General features: G+C 41.4%; 1 protein-coding gene across 1 annotated transcript in view; it reads left to right on the top strand.

Annotated features, from left to right (window-relative positions):
* Positions 1 to 6667: 6667 nt before the first annotated feature.
* The window catches only part of FAM120C (family with sequence similarity 120C), a gene marked incomplete at its 5' end in the record, with an annotated part of 1286378 nt that continues 1267484 nt past the window's right edge, over positions 6668 to 25561 (top strand). Inside the window, one exon of the mRNA XM_044079289.1 lies at positions 6668 to 6760. Coding sequence (XP_043935224.1) covers positions 6668 to 6760 — 93 coding nt within the window. The remainder of the gene's footprint in view (positions 6761 to 25561) is intronic.

Raw genomic sequence — 25561 nt, 5'->3', positions numbered from 1 at the left:
TGATATTCTGCTGAACATCCGTCCTGAAATCCTCCCTTTATTAAATTCACATGCTCACTTTTTTCCATATGTGTTTCCTGTAGCATTGCTATTTCCACTCTGCATTTCTTAATGTAATTCAGTACTCTTAACTTTTTCACTGTACCTGTGTGGCCATTCACATTCCAAAGTAATATGGATGGTGTAGCCATTGTGATAAGAAGTTATTATTCCCACTTATTATGTTTGACAGCTTTTTGAAATGTCTGTTTCCAGCTTTTGTGTTACATGCACCCACTAATGTCTGGAAAGTATATCTTTATATAGTTTCTTGTCATCTCCATTTGAACCTAAGCTACATTTTAGAAGACTTTTTGTTTTAATGAAACCCTCAAAAAAGAAAAAAAAAACACCCACATACTCGAAACATCTCCATAACCTATTAACTTGAAAGAAACATGCAAATAACTATGTACATTTTCCAAAAAGAAGTTCATCTCTCTCAATAGGAACAATGGTCACAAATTGAGAGCTGCACCCACAGGCATTACCTAACCTAAAATTAAAGTTATCCATGCTAAGGTCATGTTATAGACTGTGCTCCTACATACACTAATTTTGGTGTGTTCTTCTCTTATTTCTGTCCCAGATATGAAAAACAGCTTGTATGCTTTGAGAACATTAACTTTTAACATTAGTAAAAGTGCTCTGGCTATCTTTTCTAGTACATGCACTGAAGTGTTCAGGTGTAGGAAGGAAGCTGCTTGATCTCTCTTGTTCACTTCCAGTAATTTTGAACTTTTATTTTTTACTAAGCTGCTTGCCCTTGTACCTTTTAATTTTACATTTCTGTCAGTAAACAATGTCCAGAACTATCAAAATTTATTGCCTGGACCTGTAGTCAACTTGTCTCCATGGAAACATAAGAATAGAATGTATAGCTGCCCTCAGCTGCAGACTTCTCAACTCACATTGAGCTTTTATTTATTAAAGGAAAAATTTTCACTACATTACATTTGCAGTGTTCTGTTATTTTTAAAACCCCCCACGCTTATACAATAAGCTTGTTATTAGATTAAGTCAAGGACATTAATCTAGACATTAACTCAAGCAAAAGAGAAAACATCTGAGCTCTACAAATATTATAATCAGTGCACTTTTCCACCCCACCCTCACCCAACAGCACAAGATTATAGCCTGTTATCTTAAGCATGCTGTTATGCATCCTTTTTTCTTTTTTTTTTTTTTATATCGCAATGCCTACATTTCTTAAGACTAAAAGTATGTGTTTACTTTATCATATACCTCGATCACTGAAAATGCTTTACTGTATAGCATGCAGTTTATATCAGGAAATGTTTTTTTTTTAAACAAGAAACATCTTTATTAAATGATCACATATGACATAAACAGACTATCCTGATACAATTCCATTTGCAAACATTGTACATTACAAGCCACGTTGACACAATTGTAGTTGCAATTATTGTATATCACTTATAATTTCTCCAGTCGTTGTCAGTCAAACATTACATAGCTCATTCAGATCCTGCCCTGTTTTAAACCTTGTTCCTTCTCTGCATGTATTGTTCCTACAATTCAGATTTTTTTTCCTATGTAATTTGCTCCTGCCCTTTTCTAAAGATCCTAATTCCAGTTGTTTTATCTCTGTTACTATATTCACTGCTTCTAGTATAGTTGGTTTAGACTTTGATTTCTGTTTTCTACTAATTGCTTGTTTGGCAGCCACCATAATTACACTCAGCAAGGCCTTACTTAAGCCTAGGCAATTCCAATTGTATATCATAGCTCAAAAAATTGTTTCCTTAGCTATACCAATTTGCTTACCCAGTATCTCTGAGGTAGCAGTCTGCAGGGAATCTTTTAAAGTCTGCCAACTCATTACAGTCCCAGAAAATATATTCCCAGTTACCTCTTTTTTCCCCATTACACCTCAAACATTTGCTGTCTACCTGAGGAAAAATTCTTTGGAGTCTACTTGGGGTATAAAAATACATGTGTTACAGTTCCAAGCAAAGATCTTAAATCTTCTAGACTTATTGCATATTTGGAAGACATATATCCCCCATTGTTTCTTTGTGAATTGCTAATCCAATCTCTCTTCCCATTTCTTTTGTAACCTTTTCTGCTAATATTTTATATGCTCTACTAATTATTCATTTTTAATGTCAGGTTCTGTTCTAGATTCTACTAAAAACTCATATCATGAAATGTTTTGTACAGATATTGCTAAGAACAAAAATTGTTTTACGCACTGTTACTTTTTTTCTTTTAGTGTCCTTACAAACATTAATGACATGAAATGAGCTGTATGCCTTTCACTCCCTCCACAAGTTTAACAAAGTCAACAAAAGTACAGTCTTTCTTAGCCAGGTTTTTCCTGTACAGCCATACTTCACAAATGTGATTGATGCTTTATAGTGTCACATTTATTCATTAATTTCAGTGTTGCTGGTCTTTTTCCTGTTCATCTGCATCTCCCAACACCAGACTTTGGTTCATGTCTAAAGTACCTCTGGTTTTTATAGTCAACTCCTGTGCCTTTTTCTGTCTCTCAAGCAATTTCCTTTGAAACATTGGAAAAGGGCTCACTGGCAAAGTCTCCCTATGAGCTTTATTATCAGAAGATTAAGGAACAGAGTCTCCTTCTGTTTGATGAGGCACTTTTTGTTGGACAAACCTTTGTATTTCTCGTTGAGATGTTCTGCATCAGAAAATTACTTTGATTCTCCAGAAAAAAAATCTTCTGAAGACAGCTGGATACAGCAGCTTGACTCTCGCAACTACCTCTCGACATTCCCTGGTTGCTGAGATAAATTTGCTTCTCTTCTGCCTGGTGTACTGTGAATAATGATTTTCCACAAATACTGTATGTCTCCAATTTTTAATACTTTGCCCTTTTGTCAGGATCTACTCTTTCTGTTGGTATGAGCACATCTTTGCTAATACAGGTCTTGGCTGCTTTCTCATGGCCAGGTTTGGAGCATACACATATTGTGCCCTTTCATTTAACAGATCCTGTGAAATACCAGTCCATTTGCTTATTTATTCTTTCATAAAATTAATAGTCTGTTCCTTCCAGTTTCTCTGGTACAGCAGAAAATCTCAGGTTTTCTCTGAGTGCTCTGTTCTTTAATTCTGCCATTTTTTTCATATAGTTGTTTAGTAGTCTCATACTCAGCCAGCCGTTTCTTCATTTCCAACCTCTGAGTTTTGCAGTTTTATCAGTTCATCTGAATGCATGTTTAAAGTTTCTTCCATTTTTTTCCAGACTTTTGGTATTCGAGTTGATGTACTCCTTTAGTGTTAGAGTTGTTTTAATCTGCTCTGATGACATTTGATTTAATTTTTCCTCTAAATTATTAGAAGCCATCTGTCTTACCAAATCTGTAACTTGAACTGCTGTTTGCTTGAACAGCTGCAAGTTTTTCCCCCAGTCATTGTTTTCTCTTCACCTTTTCTAGATGATTTTCTTTCAGGCTAGGTCTCTTCTTTGCTAGCATTCCATTGGTGTACTTAATAGCCAGTAACTGAATTTTACAAAAACTGTAAGAGTTACAATCCTTTTTTTGTTTCTTTTTTCACACTGGGAGAGATGAAGTTAAGCTGTTGATCAGTGTGTAGCCATCTTGGAAGTCCCATAGGCGCACGTACATTAATAAAAAATAAACCATATCAATATTTAATTTAGTTCCATTACATGGTGTGTGTTTTCTTTCTTTATAACAACTATTATTCAGTCCAACATTACATAAATTGCTCAATCCTTGATTTCTGTTATACCTCTGTTCTCCTCCTGAACATTATTCTGCATGTATTGTTCCAACAAATTATGTTTATTTCCCTGTAATTTGCTCCTTCCCTTTTCTAAAGTTCCCACTTCCAGTTCTTTTATCTCTTTTACAACATTGAATACTTCTAATACAGTTAATTTAGATTTTAATTTCCATTTTGTAGTAATTGCTTTTTTACAGCCAGTAGAAATAAACTTAAGGCTTTACTACATCTAGGAAATTCAGATCATCTGTCCCAGCTCAAAGGAATAATTTCCTTAGTTACACCAGTTTGCTTCTCCACTATTTCTGACAGACTGTAGTAAATCTTTAAAATATGCCAACTCATTATACTTCAAAAAAAAAAAAAAACATGTTCCTGTTTATTTTTTTTCTTTCTTATCACACCTCTTAACATTTGGTATCTTCTTGAGGAAAATTTCTTTGAAGCCTGCTTAGGGTATGAAAATACCTACATAGTCCAACCTTTATTAATCCACTGATGATCTAGTTCTTTGCAGACATTAGTCTACCCATGTGGGAATATCTATTGCACTGGATGGATGACCCCAGGCAGCATGGGCATCATACAACACAAAACCAAGGCTTTAAGAAAGGATAGTCAGCTGTTTGTTTCCTTTGGTTCATGAAACCTACGACAGAGGTCACTAAGTTTTGCCTGGCTCATTGGCATTCAAATGCTATTCTTTTTTTTTATGTCAGGTATAGTAAGAAATTGCTGGGTTTACAAAAGCTCGTTCAGCTATAACCATGGCCACTTCAAGACGTTTTCTGTAAGGTGTCTTTGGAAGACATTTGATCAGTTGCAACCTGGCCTTTGTTGGGCACCTTTGACAAACATTATAGACTGGACATTAGTTCCAGGCTAAACTTTTCCTTTGGAACTGTACTGATCAAGGATATGTGTCACTAGTCACCTAGGAGGATCAACTAGTTGCAATGTCCTAAGGGTTAGCAAAGACAGAGTCTCTATGAAAATTGTTTTCTTACCATAACATTAGATCTACTTGGAAAATTCTGTCTTCATTAGGCATTGTATAGTAAAAAATTACTGGGCTCACCAGAGGCTCATTCAGCTAGCAATGACCACCTTAGCAGACTTTTTCTGTAAAGTTTCTTCGGATGACATTTGAGAAGTGGCAACCTGGTCTTTGAAGGGCACCTTTGACAGAAATTATGGATTGGATATTACTTCCAGGTGCAGCTCTTCCTTTGGAACTGCAGTGATCAAGGATATGCTTCAGTAGGTCTAAGAACCAAGCTAACACGAGAATGGAGAAACATTCTGCTGATAGGGATGACTGTAATTAGGGATACAGACAATAGGCAAGAGGGGGCTGGAATTTATTGGAGAAAACTGGCAGAGGAACCAATATATTAGGAGGAAGTAACTAGAGAGGGAAAGGTAATAGAATGGGAAGACACCCAAGAGTTTATTTGGATTGCAGGTTAGAGATTGCGTTCCCTATTAAGTTTTGACCTTAGAGTATAGGCAAAGATAGAGATGTAGGGAGGGTCCTAATGGAAAGACCAGCATTAGTAGAGTTTTTAGTAAAATTTTAGAACAGAAGCTGCCGTTAAAAAAAGGAATAATTAGTATGTAAAAATTGCATGATAACTATAAGACTCAATCAGAGGAGGTTAGAAAGGATTGGGAAGAGAGACTTGATAATCAATTCACAAAGAAACAATGGGGAATATATGTATGTCTCCCAAATACGCAATAAAGTCTAAAAGATTTAGGATCTTTTATTGGAAGCGTTTACATAGGTATTTTTATACCCCAAGTAGACTGCAAAGAAATTTTCCTCAGGTAGACAGCAAATCTTTGAGGTGTGATAGGGAAGAAAGGGGTAACTGGGAACATATTTTCTGGGAGTGTAATAAGTTAGCAGACTTGGATTCCCTGCAGACTGCTTTCTCAGAGATAATGGGTGATCAAATTGGGGTAACTAAGGAAATTATTTTTTTGAGCTATGATACAGAATCAGATTTGTCTGAATATAGTAAGGCCTTGCTGAGTCTAATTATGGTGGCTGCCAAAAAAGGAATTACTAGAACATGGAAATCAATGTCTAAATCAACCTTACTAGAAGTAGCGAATATAGTAACAGAGATAAAACAACTGGAATTGGGATCTTTAGAAAAGGGTAGGAGCAAATTGCATAGGAAAAATTGGAAAGTGTGGGAACAAGACATGCAGAGGAGGAATGAGGGTTAAAAAGAAGGCTAGATTCGAATGAGCTATGTAATGGTTTGACTGACAGTGCCTGGATAGATTATAAGTGATGTACAATACGTGCAGTTATAATTGTATCAATGTGGTTTGTAATGTATAATGTTTGCAACTGGAATTGTCATTGTGGTTTGTTTTCATTTATATAAATGTAAGATTGCTTGTCATACGTGATAATTTAATAGATATTTCTTGTTAAAAAAAAAAAAAGACATGTTTTGATAGGCTAGCAATCTAATAGGATCACTTGGTGACTGTTTCCTAAGGGGTATACCTAGGGCATTTAGCTTGGTTGGACCAGGGTATCTTTGTTATAAGGCGTTTAGCTTGATCAGACCAGGGTATCTTGGTTAGGAAGGAGGTACAAATGTACCCTCAGGAATTTTAATCTGTCAAGCAGAGCATCTGAAGAGTTCTTGAGTTATAAAGAGTTAATGGAAACCGAATGCTCTAAGCAGGTCTAACGTAATGGTAAGTACATCACTTCCATTTATGCTTGTAAGTTCATATAATGTTTATTTTTGTCATTGTCTGCAGTATTTGTTAGAACCGTATGTGATTTTCTGCATCACAAATAACCTAATTTGCTTTAATTTTAGAGTGACTTAGCTACTGTTATGCTAAATAAATTGTCTTGTGCTTTACAGGTAACCACATCCTTCCAGATGAAGACTTGGCTGCATTTCATTGGAGTTTGCTTGGGCCAGACCATCCTCTTGCATCACTGAAGGTGAGCTGCAACATGAATATGTTTATAAAATAATTTCATTGGTCTGACTAGTATCTCTTGTGCAGTAATTTATACTACCAAATTAAACAGGTGTTGAGGAACACACTTCATTTATAAAGGAAGGTGATGCGTTTGAATTTATTTCTGTGGGGCCTCTTATCTAGTGCACCTAGTATATGTGATAAAAATAACAGTACTTAAGGCTAACCTTTCTAGACGGAGTTGCATAGCGTCTCATTAGAGTCATGGATTGTTGCTCCTTTTTAAGGTATGACTGCATCCTGGGGTACAGTTATATATTTGTGGCTGGGCATACATCCAGAAAACTTCTTTGTATCTGATGTGTTAACCTTTCTGGTGAACTGTATATTAGTCTTGTACAAAACTGTGTGTAATTCCATAGGACACTTTCTCATTTAAAGGGAGAGGTTTAACTCAAAAGCTGAGACTGTCCATTTTAAGAGCGGGATTCACTCTTCTAATACATGAAGGGATTGCCCTCTAGAGTATTTATCTATAGCACTCCTAGCTGGAGAGAAGAGGACAGAATACAAGAGTAGATATTTATTTAAAAATATGCTTTCCTTGCATTCCATTGAAATACAACTGGAAAGGTGGAGAAGGTATATTCTTAGGGAAGAGTGGTTTAGGGCTTGCTGTTACCCTGATTAATGATTAACTATCACTTGGTACATGGCTGGTTTAGCTAGGTTAGTTAAGGACAGGGTGTTAATATTGGAAGGAATCATTATGTGGGCTAGGGACTTGAATGCTGTCATGTCCTTCTGTTGTCATGTTGCAGCATTGTTAACATGTGAGGTCCTCCGCCTGAGGTGACTCGAACATCCGGCCCATATACAAAAGCTTAGCGTAGCTGCTGTATGGTGCATGGGATGTCGCATGTAGCTACCATAAATAGTGGGCCGTAAATGTGATGTCCACACTCACAGACCTCAGAACTTCTTTGCCGCCAGTCGAACGTCAGTTCGCTTGCTCTGCTCTGTGCTAGAGTCTTCCAAAAGATAAGTATCCTGTTGGAAAGCATTTTCTATTCTGATTGCTGTTTTTTTGTTGTTTCCTTAAGCTGATTCCGTCCATGTCATCTAGGAAGAGAAAAAGTAAATGCGGACATCAAATCCTGCACAAAGACAGCCATGACCTCTGCCTCTTTTGTTTAGAGCCTTCCCACGACTACAAAACATTTTCCATTTTCCAGTCATTGTTCCTAAAACTCTGCTCAGCCGTCTTGCAGCCCTAAACTTATTTGTGGAAAACCAATGTTTAAAGCGACTTGCTTTGGGTATGGAAGCGACGCCTGCCATATCAACCGAACCACAGAGAAAAGAAGGCCAAAGTAGCAAGGCTGGAAAAAGTGCCTGCACCGCTGGGTTTTGAAGTCTTGCCAGCTGCCGATCTTGGGGCTGAGGTACATCCGATGTCTTTGGCGGATACCGCTTTGGATGCCGCCCTAGATGTTCATCGTGCATACAGCTGCAGTAATCACAGATGGGTTCTCTGCCATCAGGTGGGTCCTCGGTCGGCCGAATTCCAAAGTCTAGATCCGGCGTCTGTTGTTGTCGCTTTCTTTCCTGACGTCAGTGAGGCAGGGGTATATAAGACACAGCCGACGCCATTTTCTTCAGTCTTTTTTGCCACGCGGTGCCCGAAGCAGAAGCAGTTTGCAAGTGCCGGTCAGCCAGCTCCTGAATTTACGAAAAATTGGAAACTGAAGTCTTCTTTAAAGCTAAGTACCCCGTTGGGGAAACTTTTCTTGCCTCAGACCGATGTCAGAAAAAGTTAACAATTGTATTTCTTGTGGGAAGCAAATACCGCATAAGGATTTCCATTCCCTCTGCATACCTTGTTTAGGCCCAGACCACAATGTCTCGGGCTGTCGCTTTTGCGCTACTTTCAATAAACGCACTATTAAGCGTCGGGCGGAGTTCGCCCAACACCTTTTTGGTAAAGCCTTTGATTATAAAATGTCGTCTGAGACTCCGACTACCGTTTTGTCCAAAAAACGCAAGGACAAGGACCGACACGCGAGGTCTGCGGTCTCAACCGACACCACTCCAATACTGGCTACACGTGGTCCGGTTCTCAGCGAGACGCCTATGCAGTCCCTGACTACCGATGACTTCTTTGGCGGTGTCTTCTGTAACCGAGACCGCAGGTACCTCGGCCCATACCCAGACTACAACCACCAAAGCCACTGTGAGCGTTGGGCCTCCTAATGTGGACAGGTCCACTTCCACCCATGGTGTCTTTAGACCCTCATCTTCCTTTTCCATTAAGGCCTTTACTAAGTCCAAATCAGCCAGGCATCCCAAGAGGCCTGTTGCACAGGGCCCATCTCCAGGCCCCATGCCTAAAAAGCAGATGCTTAAAATGGCTGAGGATTTAATTACTCTTATCAGGGGTTCCCAACCCCCTCCAGACAAGAGACCCAGAGTGGAGGAAGATTCTCCCTCTTCTGATCAGGGCTCCATTTTTTCAGAACATTCTGATGTAGAGGAACACTCTTACTCCCCTTTTGAAGATTCTGATGCAGAGCAGTCCATTCCTTCTGTATCTCCTCCAGAGGATTTTTCTTTGGGGAAACCTTGCACACCTTGAGGGAACACTTCCATTGGGAAGGCCAAGACTTTTCTGATTCCAAGAAAAGACTTAGGGAATTTCTTTTGTTACCTCAACACAGACCTCTGGCGATACCTCCTGTCTTGGACATACTTGATGATGTTTATTCGGAGGCTTGCCTTAATCCGGATTCCCTGCCTCCTGCCCCAGTCAAGCCTGATAGGTACTACAGAGTTCCTAACTCCCACCAATTTCTTTACAAAAGCCATAATGCTGACCCTGAAACCATTTCTCAAGGCCCCAAGGGAATGAAGGCCTCTACTGCTAAGAATCCACTACCTTCCGAAAGAGAGTCAAGATCCTTAGAAAGGTGGGGAAAAGGTATATACCTCGGCCACCCTAGCCATGAGGGCCTTAAATTGTCAGTTTCATATGCTTAAATATCAGCAGTTTCTGTTGTCACAATTAAGAAATAAAATGTCTCAACCTGAACAACTAGATTTGAAGGAGTTGCAGGATATGATGCATAGTGCAGAACAAGTGGGTAAACACACCTTACAATGTGGCTATGATGCCCTAGAGGCCTCAAGTAGAGCTGCTGTTACAGGATCAGTCATTCGTAGACATGCCTGGCTTAGGGAACAAATCTTGCCTGAACATGTGAAAGCTAAACTACTAGATGCTCCTTTACAAAAGGATGTGCTATTTGGTACTAATGCTGAGGAGATACTATGGAAAATGGAAGAAAAAGCCAAATCTATGCAAACTGTCAAAGCTTTTCTACAGGTTCAACCACCACGTTTTAGCAGAAATTGGCCTTCTAAAAACTGGTCCTTTCCAGCCACGGACAAGCCCCAAAGAGGTAGATACAGGCGCACAAGGGTTAGAGGACAATCACAAGGATCATATAGAGGCAGGCAATGGCAAACTCCAGCACCAAGAGGTGGCGAAGACAGTGCACAACAATACAGGAAACAGACCCAATGACTTCCTCCTTTCCATGCCAAGCAAGTCTCAGCTGGCAGCACCCTTGGGAGGAAAGCTGGCATTATTTACAAGAAATTGGCATATTGTCACAACAGACAAATGGATCCTGGATGTTATAAACAGAGGCTACAGATTTCATTTTCACACTCTTCCAAAAATGAGAGGCATGCCAAACCTGCCACACAATCAAAGGGCAGAGGCACAACTACAAATTTCAAAGCTCATAGACATGAAAGCTATTCAAGAGGTACCTACTCACGAACAAGGTCAAGGTTTTTATTCCAGGCTATTTCTGGTACCAAGGAAAGGAACCGACTGGAGACCCATTTTGAACTTATCCATCCTAAACACATTTTTACTCGTACCAAAATTCAAGATGCTCACATTACAGCAGCTTCTTCCCATGCTGGGCAAGGAGTTTTGGCTGGTAACATTGGACCTCAAGGAGGCATACCTGCATGTCCCAATCAGACAAAGCTGCAGAAGATACCTCAGATTTCTTGCAGGTTCAATTCACTATCAATTCTCTGCATTGCCCTTTGGCTTATCTACTGCCCAGAGTATTCACGAAATGCCTGGCATCAGTAATTGCCTACTGCAGACTTCAAGGGATACAAATTTACCCTTATTTGGACGACTGCCTGATCCAAGCGGACAGCAAGCACATACTTTTGGAACATCTGGCTTATGTAACATGGTTACTGAATTCCCTGGGATACACAGTCAACAAAGAGAAATCCAGGCTAACACCATCTCAGAAAATAACTTTCCTGGGTGCCAACTTGGACACAAACACCCAGATGGGCCTATCTTACGCCAGAAAAACAGGGGCAACTAACTCAGTACTTCAAAATACTAGCAAATTGTACCAGGCTTACTGCAAGGAAAATCCTGCAGGCTCTGGGCTTCATGGCATCTTGCATTCTTTTAATCCCATGTGCAAAGTTGCATATGAGGAAACTTCAATGGTACCTAAAAAACCTATGGTCTCAACACAGCCACAGTTTGGAAACAATAATACCAATAATTCCATGTTTGCAAAAGGAATTTCTATGGTGGGCCCAAGCATGTCAAACAAACACAGGTCTCCCATTCTGCAAGCCTCAAGCAAATCAAGTCATCACAACAGACGCCTCAGATTACGCCTGGGGGGTGCACATGACAGACAGGTGCATTCAGGGCAAATGGTCCCAAAAGGAAAAGCACTTTCACATCAATCAGAAAGAAATGCTAGCAGTGATAAATGCAATTACAGCTTTCAAGGACCTCCTGCATCCAGGACAATTATTGATGAGAACAGACAACACCACAGTAATGTGGTACATAAGCAAACAAGGAGGAACACATTCATACCCCCTGTGCAGACTAGCCATGACACTTTGGAACTTGGCTCTGGAATGGCAAATCGAACTTCAAGCACAGTACTTGCCAGGTTTGGAAAACACGCTGGCAGACAATCTAAGCAGAAATATGACAGATCCACACGAATGGAAGTTGCATCCTCAAGTGTTTACAAAGATAATCCAGGCGTGGGGGAGGCCAGACATAGATCTCTTCGCCTCCCACAGGAATCATCAATTGGAAAAGTTCTGTTCAAGGACCTTTCATCCAAAGGCCTGGAGAGTGGACGCCCTTTCATTCAGTTGGACAGCATGGACAGTTTACGCTTTCCCACGTCTGCCTCTTCTGCCCAAGGTACTCTTGAAAGCAAGAGCAGACAGACCGAAGATGATACTGATTGCTCCAGACTGGCCAAGACAACACTGGTACCCACTACTGAGGAGCCTAACACATACTCCTCCCTGGTCCCTACCTCTAATGCCTCTTCTGCTGACTCAGCACAGCTACAAAACTCTTCACAGTCAGCTGAAAACACTCAATCTCGCGGCATGGAAAATTCCTTAACACCACAACAGACCCTACTCCCCAAAGAGGTGCAGGATGTCATTTTGGAGGCCAGAAGGCCATCTACTAGAAAGGCTTACTCCGCAAAATGGAAATAGTTTTGCTCTTGGAATGAGAAAAAAGGCCAGGACCCTAGAAAACTGAATTTGCCTCTGGTATTACAGTATCTAGCTGAGCTGCTGAACAGTGGACTTTCATTTTCCTCCATAAAAATCCATGCCTCAGCCATTTCTGCAGAATTCAACATTGATCCACCCTTATTCTCTCACCCACTCTTAAGACAGTTCCTCAGAGGGGCTAAGAATATAAGACCACCAAGGAAACAACCAATGCCAGCCTGGGATCTTAATTACATTCTAGAAAATTAACATTGCCTCCCTTTGAACCAGCTGCCTCAACAGATTTGCAATATTTGTCCTGGAAAACAGCCTTCCTTCTGGCCATTACCTCAGCTCGTAGGGTTTTGGAACTACAAGCCCTCATGGCTGTGCAGCCCTTTCTCATCTTCCATCAGGACAGGGTTTCCCTTCGAACCAACCCGTCATTTATGCCTAAAGTGGTATCCAGGGTAGCTTTAAATCAAGCCATACACTTACCTACCTTTTACCCCAATCCTCAAAACAAAGGGGAAAGGCTGCTACACTCCTTAGACATCCATAGACAGCTACGTTATTATTTGGACAGAACAAAGCCTTTCAGGAAATCAGGACAACTTTTTGTGTCCTATGCTGTAGGAGCTCAATGGAAGCCAGTTACCAAACAGACAATTTCAAAATGGATAGGCCACTGCATACGGTTTTGTTACCCCTATCATGGAAAATCTGTCCCTACAGGCATCAGATCCCACTCTACCAGGGCCGCAGCTACCTCTACAGCCTTCCTCAGAGGAGTTCCTACCAAATATATTTTGGAGGCAGCCACTTGGAGTTCTGTGCATAACTTCACAAAACACTACCACCTGCCTTTATATTCCAAAACTAGAGCAGGCTTTGCCACTGCTGTGTTGCAGGGCATTCTGGCTCATCCCAGTTCCACCTAGTGCCTACCACCCTGTGCGTAGCTTTGGGATTCTACCCATCTGTGATTACTGCAGCTGTATGCACGATGAACATAGTACAGTTTTGTACCTACCATAAATGTAGATGTTAGAGTGCTAATGCAGCTGCAGTACAGTTTTCCCTCCCTCCTTCCCCTCTTGGTAAAGGCCTAGGGCCTAACCCCTCTTCATACAACCTGATTGGGTTATCCTTCTATGGTATATTTGCTTGCAACTACTGATTTTTGATTATATTGCATTGCATGTATATAAATATAATTTATGTATTGCCTTCCTTCTGGGGGCACCTGACATCTGGGGCAAGAAAGACTGAAGAAAATGGCGTCGGCTGTGTCTTGTATACCCCTGCCTCATTGACGTCAGGAAAGAAAGCGACAACAACCGACGCCAGACCTAGACTTTGGAATTCGGCCGACCGAGGACCCGCCTGACGGCAGAGAACCCATCTGTGATTATTGCAGCTGTATTAGCACTCGAACATCTACATTTATGGTAGGTACAAAACTGTACTTTTCTCCAGCCTGCATGTCCATGGAGGTACCAGCGACGTCTGCTTCTGATGTCGAGGGGGAATCAGGTTCGCCCGAATGGCTTATGGCAGCTTTCATAAGTGAGCAAAGCTCTTCTAATCCTCTGGTGTCCTCTGATCCTAGGTCTATGCCAGCTCGGTTTGGGCCTAAGACTCCTTGGCTAAAAAAGAAACACAAGTCTGAGCATTTGTCTGCTCCTTCAAAAGGTATTCCTGATTGGCAGGCATTTTGTCAGTCTCTTTTCAAGGCCTTTATGGCCCTTAGGTTTACTTCCTCACAGACCCTTTCTGATCTGCCAACTTTGAGTCCCAGGCCTGCTTCTTTGGGCCCCTTGCCCCATCCATAGACACCTGAATAAGATTCTTTGTCTTCCTTTTCAGATGAGTCCCTTTCGTATTCCTCACAACTGGCTTCTCCCTTAAGATGTTGTTGTCCTGAAGAAGTCTCTTTAGAAGGCGATTCCCCACCTGAAGCCGTCACCTTTGGGGAAACTATTTCCAAAATGAGGGAGTACTTCAAATGGGATTCCACACAAATGACAGAAGTTCATAGGTTCATAGATTCATAGGTTGGTACTAGGCTATCGGCCCTAGGGCCTATAGAAGCCTAGCCATAACAATTCCCTGGCTATTTCTTCCCACAGTATTTATTTCCCTGGACCTCTATCTAGCAGGGCGACTGACGTGATCCCCAGGGTGAATTTCCTATCTCCCATCCAATCATCAAGGTTTCTTTTGAAGAGGATCAAAGAGGTGCTCTGCTTGACGTGTATGGGCAGTCTTTTCCAGAGTCTGGAGAGTCTCTGGGTCGGGAACCTATCCCTCCAGCATGTTTTGTTCATTGTGGTGACCAGGTTTAGATCCCTGGAGTGTGTCTCTCTGAGGGATTGGGATTTCTTTAAGTGTAGCATGTCCAACAGCTCTGGGTATGACATGACCTTGTATGTTAAGCAGAGATCTCCTCTGAGTAGACAATATGTGACAGGGTATAGGTAGAGTTTTTTTAGTCTGTCAGCATAGGGCATCTGCTTTAGGCCTGTGATTCTTTTGGTGAGGTATTTCTGCGCCCTTTCCAGTTGCAGATGTCTTGAGAGGTACATACCAAACGGGGCGTTATATTCTATAATGGGTCTAATGAGGGATGAGTACAGTGGGACAATGACCTCCTTTTTTCTAGATGAAAAGCCCTTATTGATGAGATGTGCTACATAGAAGGATTTCTTGACTGTTGTGGTGATGTGGTTATCAAAGGTGAGACGACTATCCACCTGTGTCCCTAAGTCTCTTATCACACTTTCGGTGTTTAGTGTACTGCCACCTGTGTGGTAATTCACAGGTACATGTTTTTCCCCAAGGGGATAACTGTACATTTCTTGGCATTGAGCTTGAGCCCATGGCTCTGGCACCAAGCATCTGTTTCTGTAAGGCCCTTTTGTAGAATGTCCACATCATTTGGGGATTCAGTAATGGCTCCCAGTTTGCAGTCATCTGCGAACTTTGTTAGCCATAGTCCTTTAGTGTTGGCCTGTGCTTCAGAGAAGTAGATGTCAAACAAGAGTGGTCCCAGGACTGAACCCTGAGTTACTCCACTTGTCTGGAGCTGGATTTGGAGTTTGCTATTTTTACAGTGTGGGTTCTGTCAGTAAGCCAGTTGGCAACCCATCGAGTGATGTAGGGTTTAATGCCCAACTTAGTAAGTTTGTCTATGATTCCAGAGTGGGGGATGGTGTTGAAGGCCTTGGCGAGGTCCAGATAGGTTGTGTGGACCACCTTACCCTTGTCCATGGCTCTGGAGATTGATTCGAAGAAGTCAGTCAGGTTCAGGAGACAAGATCGGCCCTTCACTAACCCAAACTCTGTGGGGTCCAGTGTTTGAAGGATGCCAGTGTCTTTGTTTATAAGTTCCATGGCCTTGCAGATCAGGCTCGTCAGACTGGTGGGGTAGTAGTTCCCGGGATCCGAGGTGGATCCCCCCCTTGTGGAGTGGGATAACTTTAGTTGTGCGCCACTCAGTGGGCATGAAGCCTGAGGTGAGGCTATGATTTAACATGACACTTAGGTGAGGTGCCAGTTCATTTTGTAGTTCATGTAGTACATAGCCTGGGATGTCGTTTGGTCCCATGGATGCTGTATTCTTAGCTTTGGAAAGTGCGTTTTTTTACCTGTGTGGCCGTTATTACCGGAATTTGGTAATCTTTCGGTTCAAAAGAGATATGAGCTTCTGCAGATGCAATCTCCCTCCATCTCAGCATTTCTCCAGTGATCCCAGCCTACTTGGAAGCCTTTGCCTCAGCTTCCAAAGCTCCCAATTCTCAGCCACCAGCCCTAAAAAGACCAGACTGGTTCTATAAAGTTCCTGATGACTTCAAATTTCTTATCAAGCCTCCTATGGCAGACCCTGCTGTAATTGCGGTCTCTCTGGATAAACAATCCAGACAGATTCTCTCTTCCTCCTTGCTCCCATCGGATAAAGATAGTAAAATGATGGACAGGTTAGGGAAGAAAATTTACACATCTTCCACCATGGCCTTTAGAGCCATCAATTACCAAATGCATATGGTCAAATATGCTTTGGACCTGGTCTCACAAGCCATGGATCAACTGAAATCGATTACAGATTCACCCACTAAAGCATAGGTGGCTTCCACCCTTTCATTAGCTGCACAGGTCACTATGCACTCTATAAAATGCAGCTAGGATGCTGCAGAAGCATCAGCTAGGTCAGCTGCTTCAGCCTCAGTCATCTGTAGGTACTCCTTGTTCAGGCTACAACCATTGCCTGATGATTTCAAAAGCAAAATTATGGACGCTACTCTTGAAAGTAGCTTTCTTTTTGGAAAGCGGTGAGCAGAACTGTTTAAAAACCAGCAGAACTGTTTAAAAACCTGCAGGACCTCAAACACATTTTGTCTCAGCAGTGGCCAAGTTTCATAGAAATTACCGTGACAAACCCAGATTTGTCAGGAAGGCTTCTGCTCCACCTTCCACCAAGCCCAGAAAAGGTGACAGAAAAGCTTCCTCAGCCAGGCCTACCTCTTCTCAAACTACTCCAAGACAACCCTTTTATGACAGGCCTAACAGTGCATGACTGTCGGACTATAACACTCTATCCTCCCCTATCTGCCTGCCTCTCTCACTGTCTTCCCCTGTGACAACAGATCACCTCAGACACCTGGGTTTTGTCAATAGTGGAAAAAGGATATTTCATGACCTGGAGGAAAAAAACTGTCCCAAAAGGTATCCCACACCCTCCAAAGGACAAATTTATCTCATCCCGCAAGTCATTAAGGATCTTGTCAGACAGGGTACAATTCAGAAGCTCTCTCCAGGACAGGAAGACCTAGGTTTCTATTCCAGACTCTTTCTAGTTCCAAGAAAGGATGGCCCATGGCGACCCATCTTGGACCTGTCCCTTCTAGACCCTTTCCTCCCATGTACCCACCTTCCGCATGCTGCCCCTCCAATTACTTCTTCCACTTTTGTCCCCCAGTTCTTATTTGTCCACTTTAGACCTGAAGGATGCATATCGTCACATCCGTATCCACCCATCTTATCAGAAATTCCTGCATTTTGCAGTGCAATCCTTGCACTGTCAGTTTACTGCCTTGCCCTTTGGTTTGTTTACAGCACCAAGAGTATTCACAAAATTTCTAGCTCCTGTGGTGGCCTTTTGCAGAACAAAAGGTGTTCAAGTTTTCCCATACTTAGACAATCTTCTTATTCAGGCAGATCATCCAAATACTCTACAAAGGCACCTAACAATTCACCACTTCCCTACTCGAAGGCCTAAATCTTACTTGTACTGCAGGCTGGCCATCCAAGCTTGGGAAATGGCTACTCTTTCCAAGGTGATGCTGCAGGCAGTTTACATCCCATCTCAAAACAATGTTCAGATGGATGGTTTCAGCCAGCCATTATCATGGAATCATGAATGGATGTTGCACAGGGATGTCTTCCTGGACATAGTCCACCAATGGGGTACACCACAAATAGATCTGTTTGCCTCCCCTCAGAACAGACAGCTGAAGCTATTCTGTACAGGAACCCCCTCCCCACAAGCCTGGAGGGTGGACGCCTTCTCAATCTCCTGATAGGGGATGTTTCTTTATGCATCCCCCCCTTCCCTCTCATGCACAAAGTTCTGCTGAAAATTCAACAGGACAAACCAAAAATCTTGTTGATGACCTCCTTTTGGCCAAGGCAGCACTGGTTCCTCCTACTTGTTTCTGTAGCCAAAGACGATCACCACAAGTTACCCCACAGGGTGGACCTCATCACACAACAGAAGGGATCACTTATCAATCCACACCTCCAAAACCTCAGACTAACCCTGTGAGTGATAAACTTTTGATCCCTTTTAGATCCCTTTTTTCAGAGGATGTGCTTTCTGTCCTGCAGGAGGCCAGGAAACCCACTACCAGGAGAGTCTACCTATCCAAGTGGAAAAGGTTCTCCATTTGATATCTTCACAGACAACTAGATCCCTTTCAGGCAGCTATACCTCTAGTTTTGTCTTATTTGTGTGAGCTCCTTAAGTCTGAACTTTCATATTCCTCAGTGAAAGTCCATTTATCAGCTGTCTTTGCTTGCTTACCTCTTACTCCACCTTTGTTATTCAGATTAGAGGTAAAACCTTTCCTTGAGGAGTACTTCATATCAGGCCTCCAAGAAAACCTATCCCTCTTCCTTGGGACCTGAATTTCATTCTAGAAAAACTCACTACTGCCCCCTTCAAGCCAGCAGCGTCAGCCACCTTGAAGATGTGCACTTGGAAAACAGTGCTTCTTGTAGCCTTAACTTAGGCCAGAAGGGTCTCAGAACTGCAAGCACTCATGGCTAACTCACCATACCTGGTATTTCATAAGGATAGGGTCTCTCTTTGTACAAACCATTCCTTCATGCCTAAAGTGGTCAGTGAAGTATCGCTTAACCAGTCCATCCACTTATCCACGTTTTTTTCCTTCCCCGCAAAATGACAGTGAGAGAGTGCTCCATTCCATCGATGTTCACAGACAACTTAGATTATACCTAGACAAGAAGAAGGAAATCAGAAAGTCAAACCAGTTGTTTGTATCCTTTCACCCCAGGGCTCTGGGGAAAGCTGTATCCAAGAAAACAGTATCATCTTGGATTTCGAACATTATTTTCTTTTGCTACTCCTTTCATGGAAAACACCTTCCTTACACTGCGTGAGCCCACTCCACCCCCTGTGGCCTCCTCAGGAGCTTTTTTCAAAGGATTAGATACAGCCACTATCCTAGAGGCAGCCCACATGGTCTTCAGTCCACACTGTCATTGCAAGCTGGACTGTATCTCCAGGGCCAGGGCAGGCTTTGCTAAATCCATGCTGCATAGATTCATAAAGAGTTCCTCTTCTTCCACCTTCCAGAACACATGCTAAGCTTTGGTACACGCCCTCATGTTAAGAATACTGCAACATGAGAATAGAAGGACATAGAATAGTTGTGTAAAATCTTACCATAACCATAGATGTCCTCCTCCTCCATGTTGCAGTATTCCTATCCTCTCCCTCCTACCCCCATTTAGGACTTCTGCCTCTTCTTCTTCCTGTTCCTTATTTTCCCTCTCTGGATGGCATCCTGGTCAGCATGCCCTTAGACTATTGTCCAACTGGAGCATTCAGTTCTGAGGTTTGTGCGTGCAAATGTCTCATTTATGGCACCTACGTGTGACATCCCACACACCATACAGCAGCCAGGCTAAGCTTTTGTACATGGGACAGACATTTGGGTCGCCTCAGGTGGAGGATCCCACATGTTAACAATAATGTAACCTGGAAAAGAAGGACATCTATGGTTATGGTAAGATGTTACACAACTATTCTTTACCAAGAGATGAGATGAGCTCAGGTTGTAAGGTAATTTATACCTGCTGTGGGCAAATTCATATGTAAAATTACTCCAGCATTGGGAATGCAGGATTTATTTCTTGATATGGATGATCTGTAACCTATTTATACTTCCTATACTCTGAGATTTAGGGAATACTCAAGACTTGACAGAATTTTTGTGGCTCATGAATAGTTAAATGTATTTAATAATTTTCAGACCCTTCCGATTTTTCTCTGTTCATGCCCCATTAATTTGTTCCTTGAAGCTAGCTGGAGACAGAGCTAGCCTTCGGAGAGCTAATCTTTATTTTCTGGGAAAAAAAAGATTTCTCAAAGGTGGGAATTGAAGTTTTTAGATCTCTTCTGCTCTGAAGACTTTGGGGCTAGAACTTCCTTACATTTCTTCTAGATTAAAATAAAAATCCATATAATTTCTTTGCTTAGGTCTACTGAGTGGCAGCTTAGGCTACTCTTAAGTTGGTGTACTCCAGTTTATCTGAGGGCTGTATTTTTTTAAACAAGAAACATCTTTATTAAATTAGCATCTGTGACAGGCAATCTTACATTTATATAAATGAAAATAAACCATACCGACACAATTTCAGTTGCAAACATTACACATTACAAACCATGCATACACAACTGTGGCTGGAAACATTATACATCACTTATATCCAGTCATTGTCAGTCAGCCATTACATAGCTCATTTAGTTCCTCTCTTCTTTTAAACCTTGTTACTCCTCTGCATGTATTGATCCCACACTTCCCTTTTTTTCCTATGTAATTTGCTCCCACCCTTTTGTAAAGATCCCAATTCCAGTTCCTTTAACTCTGTTACTATCTTCGCTACTTCTAGTAAAGTTGGTTTAAACTTTGATTTCCATTTTCTAGTAATTGCTTTTTTGGCAGCCATCGTAATTAGACTCGGCAAAGCCTACTATCTCTAGGCAGTTCCGATTCCATGTCATAGCTCAAAAAGTCATTTCCTTAGTTACACCAATTTGTTCACCCAGCATCTCAATTATAGGAGTGTGCAAGGAATCTTTAAAGTCTGCCAACTCATTACACTCCCAGAAAATATGTTCCCAGTTACATCCTCCTTCCTCTTCACACCTCCAACATTTGCTGTCTGCCTGAGGAAAAATCCTTTGGGAGTCTGCTTCTTCTTTCAGCTTTTCCCAGTTAGGGGTCGCCACAGCGGATCACCGTCTGCTCATGATTGGCAGTGGAGTTTTTTATGGTGTCGAGTTGCCAGCCCGGCACCCAACCTTCCACAGAAGGCACATGCATGCACTCATGCCTAGGGCCAATTTAGTATGTCCAGTCCACCTACAGCATGTCTTTGGGATGTGGGAGGAAACCGGAGCACCCGGAGGAAACCCACGCGACCACAGTGAGGACATGCAGACTCTGCACAGAAGGCACCCCAGCCGAGGAACGAACCAGAGAATCTCTTGCTGTGAGACGGCAACGCTAACCACTGCACCACCGTGGCCGGGTATAAAAATACCAATATAAACACTTCCAAGAATGTATCTCAACTATTATAGACTTTGTTGCATATTTGGGAGATGTAAATATATCCCCCATTCTTTCTTTCTGAATTGCTTATCATCCTCTCTTTCCAATCCTTTCTGACCTGTGATTGATTGTTATAGTTAACATGCAATATTTTATATGATGTTCTAATTATTCCTTTTTTAATGGCAACTTCTGTTGTAGATTCTACTAAAAACTCTACCAGTCCTGGTCTTTCTTTTAGGACCCCCCCTATTTCTTTCTTTTTGCCTAAACTATGATGTCAATCCTTGATGGGGAAGGCAGTCTCTAACCTGCAGTCCAGATACGTTCTTGGCATCTTCCCATATTGAGAAAACAAGTCAAGGCTCCTCCAAAAATGGAAGTAACCTTGGATTTTTCACAAATATCTACATCAAGGGAGTGTTCCTTAGAACCTTTTAATGAAACTCCTAGACAGGATATACTGTCTGGGGCAGATACGAATAAAAACATATCAAAGAGAACATGTGATAACTGTCAAGTGTTAAGGTATTATGAATAAGTTCGGAAGCATAACTGATTTGTAAAGTCTTTCTCTCTCTTGTTACTTGATCCCAATACTTTGGTTCTTTTGCCAGTTTTCTCCAGTAAATTCCAACCCCCTCTTGCCTATTGTCTGTATCCATAATTGCAGTCATCCCTATCATTGGAATCTCTTTTCTCCATTCTGGTGTTGGCTTAGTTCTTAGAATACTTTCTGCTACATTATGAATATAATAATCTGTATGATTATTATTTTCCTTAAAAGTCTGCATCCAAAATCCCAGTCTCTCCTTGTTTCTTGAGCCCCCCCCCCCCATTTCATCATCATCTTCTCTTTTCACTTTAAATTATAGGTTTCTGCTTGTGCTATGTAGAGGAGACTTAACAATGTAGCTCTGAAATACCCCTCCAAATTGTATAATCCTAATCTGCCATTCTACTGGAAGAATAAGTGTATCCCACTTGAATTTTGCTGTCTTCCCCTCCCAGATAAAATACCTCAGCTGTTTATTATTTGCTATCCACAACTTCTCCTCTAGTTGATAAAAATATGCCTGACTTGTGTATAAAACTAAAGGGACTAAAAGCATTTTAACTGCTTGTATCTTACTATCGATGTCCATGTAACATAGATTCTATTTACTCAGTTTTTGTGTTATCTTTTGTATAGTGTCTTCCCACATATCCTTAGATGCCACAGTGGAATCATTTTTAATTCATACCTCTAAGTACTTCATTTTATCATGTCCCCATAAATATGGATATTGCTGAACCAATTTGTATGTGGGTACATAATTTACCACTATTGCCTTTGTTTTAGCTTCATTTATTTTTTATTCCAAAAAGATTTGAAACAGTCTCAAAATGTTCCACAACACTGAAATGTCCTTCTCTGGTTTTATTATGTATAAAATTATATAATCTGCAAATAGAGCCATGTTTTCTTGTCTACCATACACATTGTATCTTTGAATTTCTTAGTCCTTTATTATCTTTGCCAGTGATTCTAAATGTAATGCAGATAACAAAGGGGAAAGAGGGCACTCCTGCCTTGTTCCTCTAGTCAAGCAGAACTTATCAGAGAGGAACCCACCCACTTTAATTTTCACCACCGTTCCCTCATATATCCTCCTAATCAACTTTATAATTTTATCAAGGAATGCCAGTGCTTCCATTGCCTTGCTCATAAAGTTGTAATAAAGGTGGGCAAAGTGGTAAAGTGAAGTGAAGCAAGAACAGTCCAAATGTAAAAAAAGCGCACTTCACAACATTGAATAGTTTTAATAAAAAAAACGCATGCAGAAAACAATCATGTTTTAAATAAGTTAAAATAAATCACATGAAGCAACCCACCCTATTACAAAAAAATATTAATCAAGTTAAAACATCACATTACAAACTTATTACTAATACATTGTAACCAATTTATACTCAAGCATAAAAGCTTCTATTTTATTTCCTGCTGCTTAAGTTTTAATATTGGTTTCAACAATGCTAAGGATTTTATGTGGGAAAGTCAGCTAGAAGGTTACGTGACAGGATAATAGAGCATAGGTCTGATATATGTAGAGGAATAGAGAATAACTCTTTAGCAAAACGTGTAGGAATATGGTGATTCTCGTCAGTTTGTCTTTAGGGTTATAGATGTTTTATTCCTGAATATTAGACGTGTTGATGTCATTAATAAATTAGATACTAAGGAATATGAATGGATTATCCGTATGCAGGCGGATATGTACCCTGGTCTAAACAGACAAGTAACACTGAAACCAATATTAAAACTTAAGCAGTAGGAAATAAAATAAAAAAATTATGCTTGAGTATAATTTGGTTACAATGTATTAGTGATAGTTTGTAATGTGATTTTTTTTTTTTAACTTGATTAATGTCTTTTTGTGATAGGATGGGTTGTCATGTGATTTATTTTAAATTAGTTAAAAGATGATTGTTTTTTCTAACTTTTGTAACACTGAGGAAGGACCTGTTACCCAAAAGCTTTGTTTTCTGTATGTGTTTTTTTAGTAAAACTTGCTCATAAAGTCCCAACTTACTCTGTCAAATACTTTCTCTGCAGCAAGACCCAGCAACAACAGTGGTAGATGTTCTTCGTGTTTCACTGTTGCAGTCTTCACACTTGGGTTATCTTCCTGCAGGTAGCCCTCAGTTGGCCCGAATAACAGAGACTTAGTATTTCTGCGTTGGATGCCATCGCTCCAGGACTGACCTCAGGGGTATAAAAACAGGCAGCGGACGCCATTACATCAGTCTTTCTTGCTGAGGAGCCTGAAGCAGAAGCAGTTCGCAAGTGCTGGTTGGCCGCTACCTCAATTTCGTTTACGAATTTAATAATCCTGACATCTTCTAAAGCTAAGTACCCCATTAGGGATCCCTTTTTTCTTGCTCTAACCAATGTCAGAAAAAGTTAACAGTTGTCTTGCCCGTGGAAAGCAAATACCTCACAGAGATTTTCATTCTTACTGCGTCACCTGTTTAGGCCCAGACCATGACGTCCCTCGCTGTCAGTTTTATGCCTTATTTAACGCCCGAACCATTCGTCGTCTGGCTGTCTTTGTCGCTAAATTCTTACGCTCTCAATCTCTGTATTCTGAAATAGCTTCGGTAAGCCATCCGACTACTGATATTCTGAAACTTAAAGATAAAGACAGACCACATAGGTCCAAATCTGCCACTGACGCTTCCGTTAAGCTAGTTGCCACTGACGCTTCCGTTAAGCTAGTCGCCAGTCCGCCGGTACTCAGTGAGGTGCTTTCACAGCCCCTGATGCCCACTTCAGTGGATTCGCAGGCCTCTACTGAGATCCATTCGGTGTCTGGTATGCCACGAGACTCTTCGACTATGGAACCTGCGGATGTCTCTACCTTGGATGGGTCCGGAGCTGCTGAGCAGGTACCAGCTTCTGAGGCAGTTATTCGCTCAAAAGATGTTCGACTCAAACCGATGACTTCTTTTTTAACCAAAACTACTGAGTTTCTTAGGGCCAGGGTACTCAGTACGCCAAGAAAACTGACGACCAAAGCATGCACCTTCTCCCATGCCACAAAAACAAATGCTTAGAATGGCTGAAGACCTTATTACCCTGATTAGGGGAAGTCCGCCTTCCCCTGCTAAGAAACAGAGTCCAGTCCCCATCAGCTTCTACAGACCAAGAGTCTGATGACGCTGAAATTTCTGATTATAAAGACATGCCCTTATCTGCTTATGAGGATTCAGATGCAGAGGAATCCATTCCCTCTGCCTCTCCTCCAGAGGATTTTTCTTTTGGTGAAACCTTGCATACCTTACAAGAGCATTTCCACTGGGAATGCCAAGACTGTCCTCAGTCCAAAAGGAGACTCAGGGAATTTCTAGAGCTGCCTCAACACAGGCTCTTAAGAATACCCCCTGTCCTGGATGTTGTGGGTGATGATTTTATGGAGTACAGTTTTACTCCTGACACTTTACCTCCTGCCCCTAGGAAACCAGACGGGTACTACAGAGTACCTGACACTCAAACATTTCCTTTCAAGAATCCTACTGCTGACCCAGAGATCATTTCCCAGGGGCCTAAAGGTATCAGTGCTACCACAGCCAAGAATCCCACCCTTTTGGACAGGGATTCAAGAGCTTTGGACAGATGGGTTAAGGATGTATATACCTCTGCAACTCTTGCTATTAGGGCATTGAATTGTCAGTTTCACATGCTAAAGTACCAGCAACATATTATAGAACTTATTAAACAAAAAGTGTCAACCTTTTCAGACTGTGCAGAAAATAAAGAATTACAGGAGCTTATGCACTCTACAAGCCAAGTCAGCAAGCATACTTTGCAGTGTGGCTTTGATGCTGTAGAA

This window comes from Protopterus annectens, chromosome 8.part0 (genome assembly GCF_019279795.1).
Source record: "Protopterus annectens isolate FY-2018-M chromosome 8.part0, PAN1.0, whole genome shotgun sequence".
Classification (NCBI taxonomy): domain Eukaryota; kingdom Metazoa; phylum Chordata; order Ceratodontiformes; family Protopteridae; genus Protopterus; species Protopterus annectens.
Note: the sequence above shows the minus strand (reverse complement) of the source record. Positions and strands in the feature narration are given on the sequence as shown.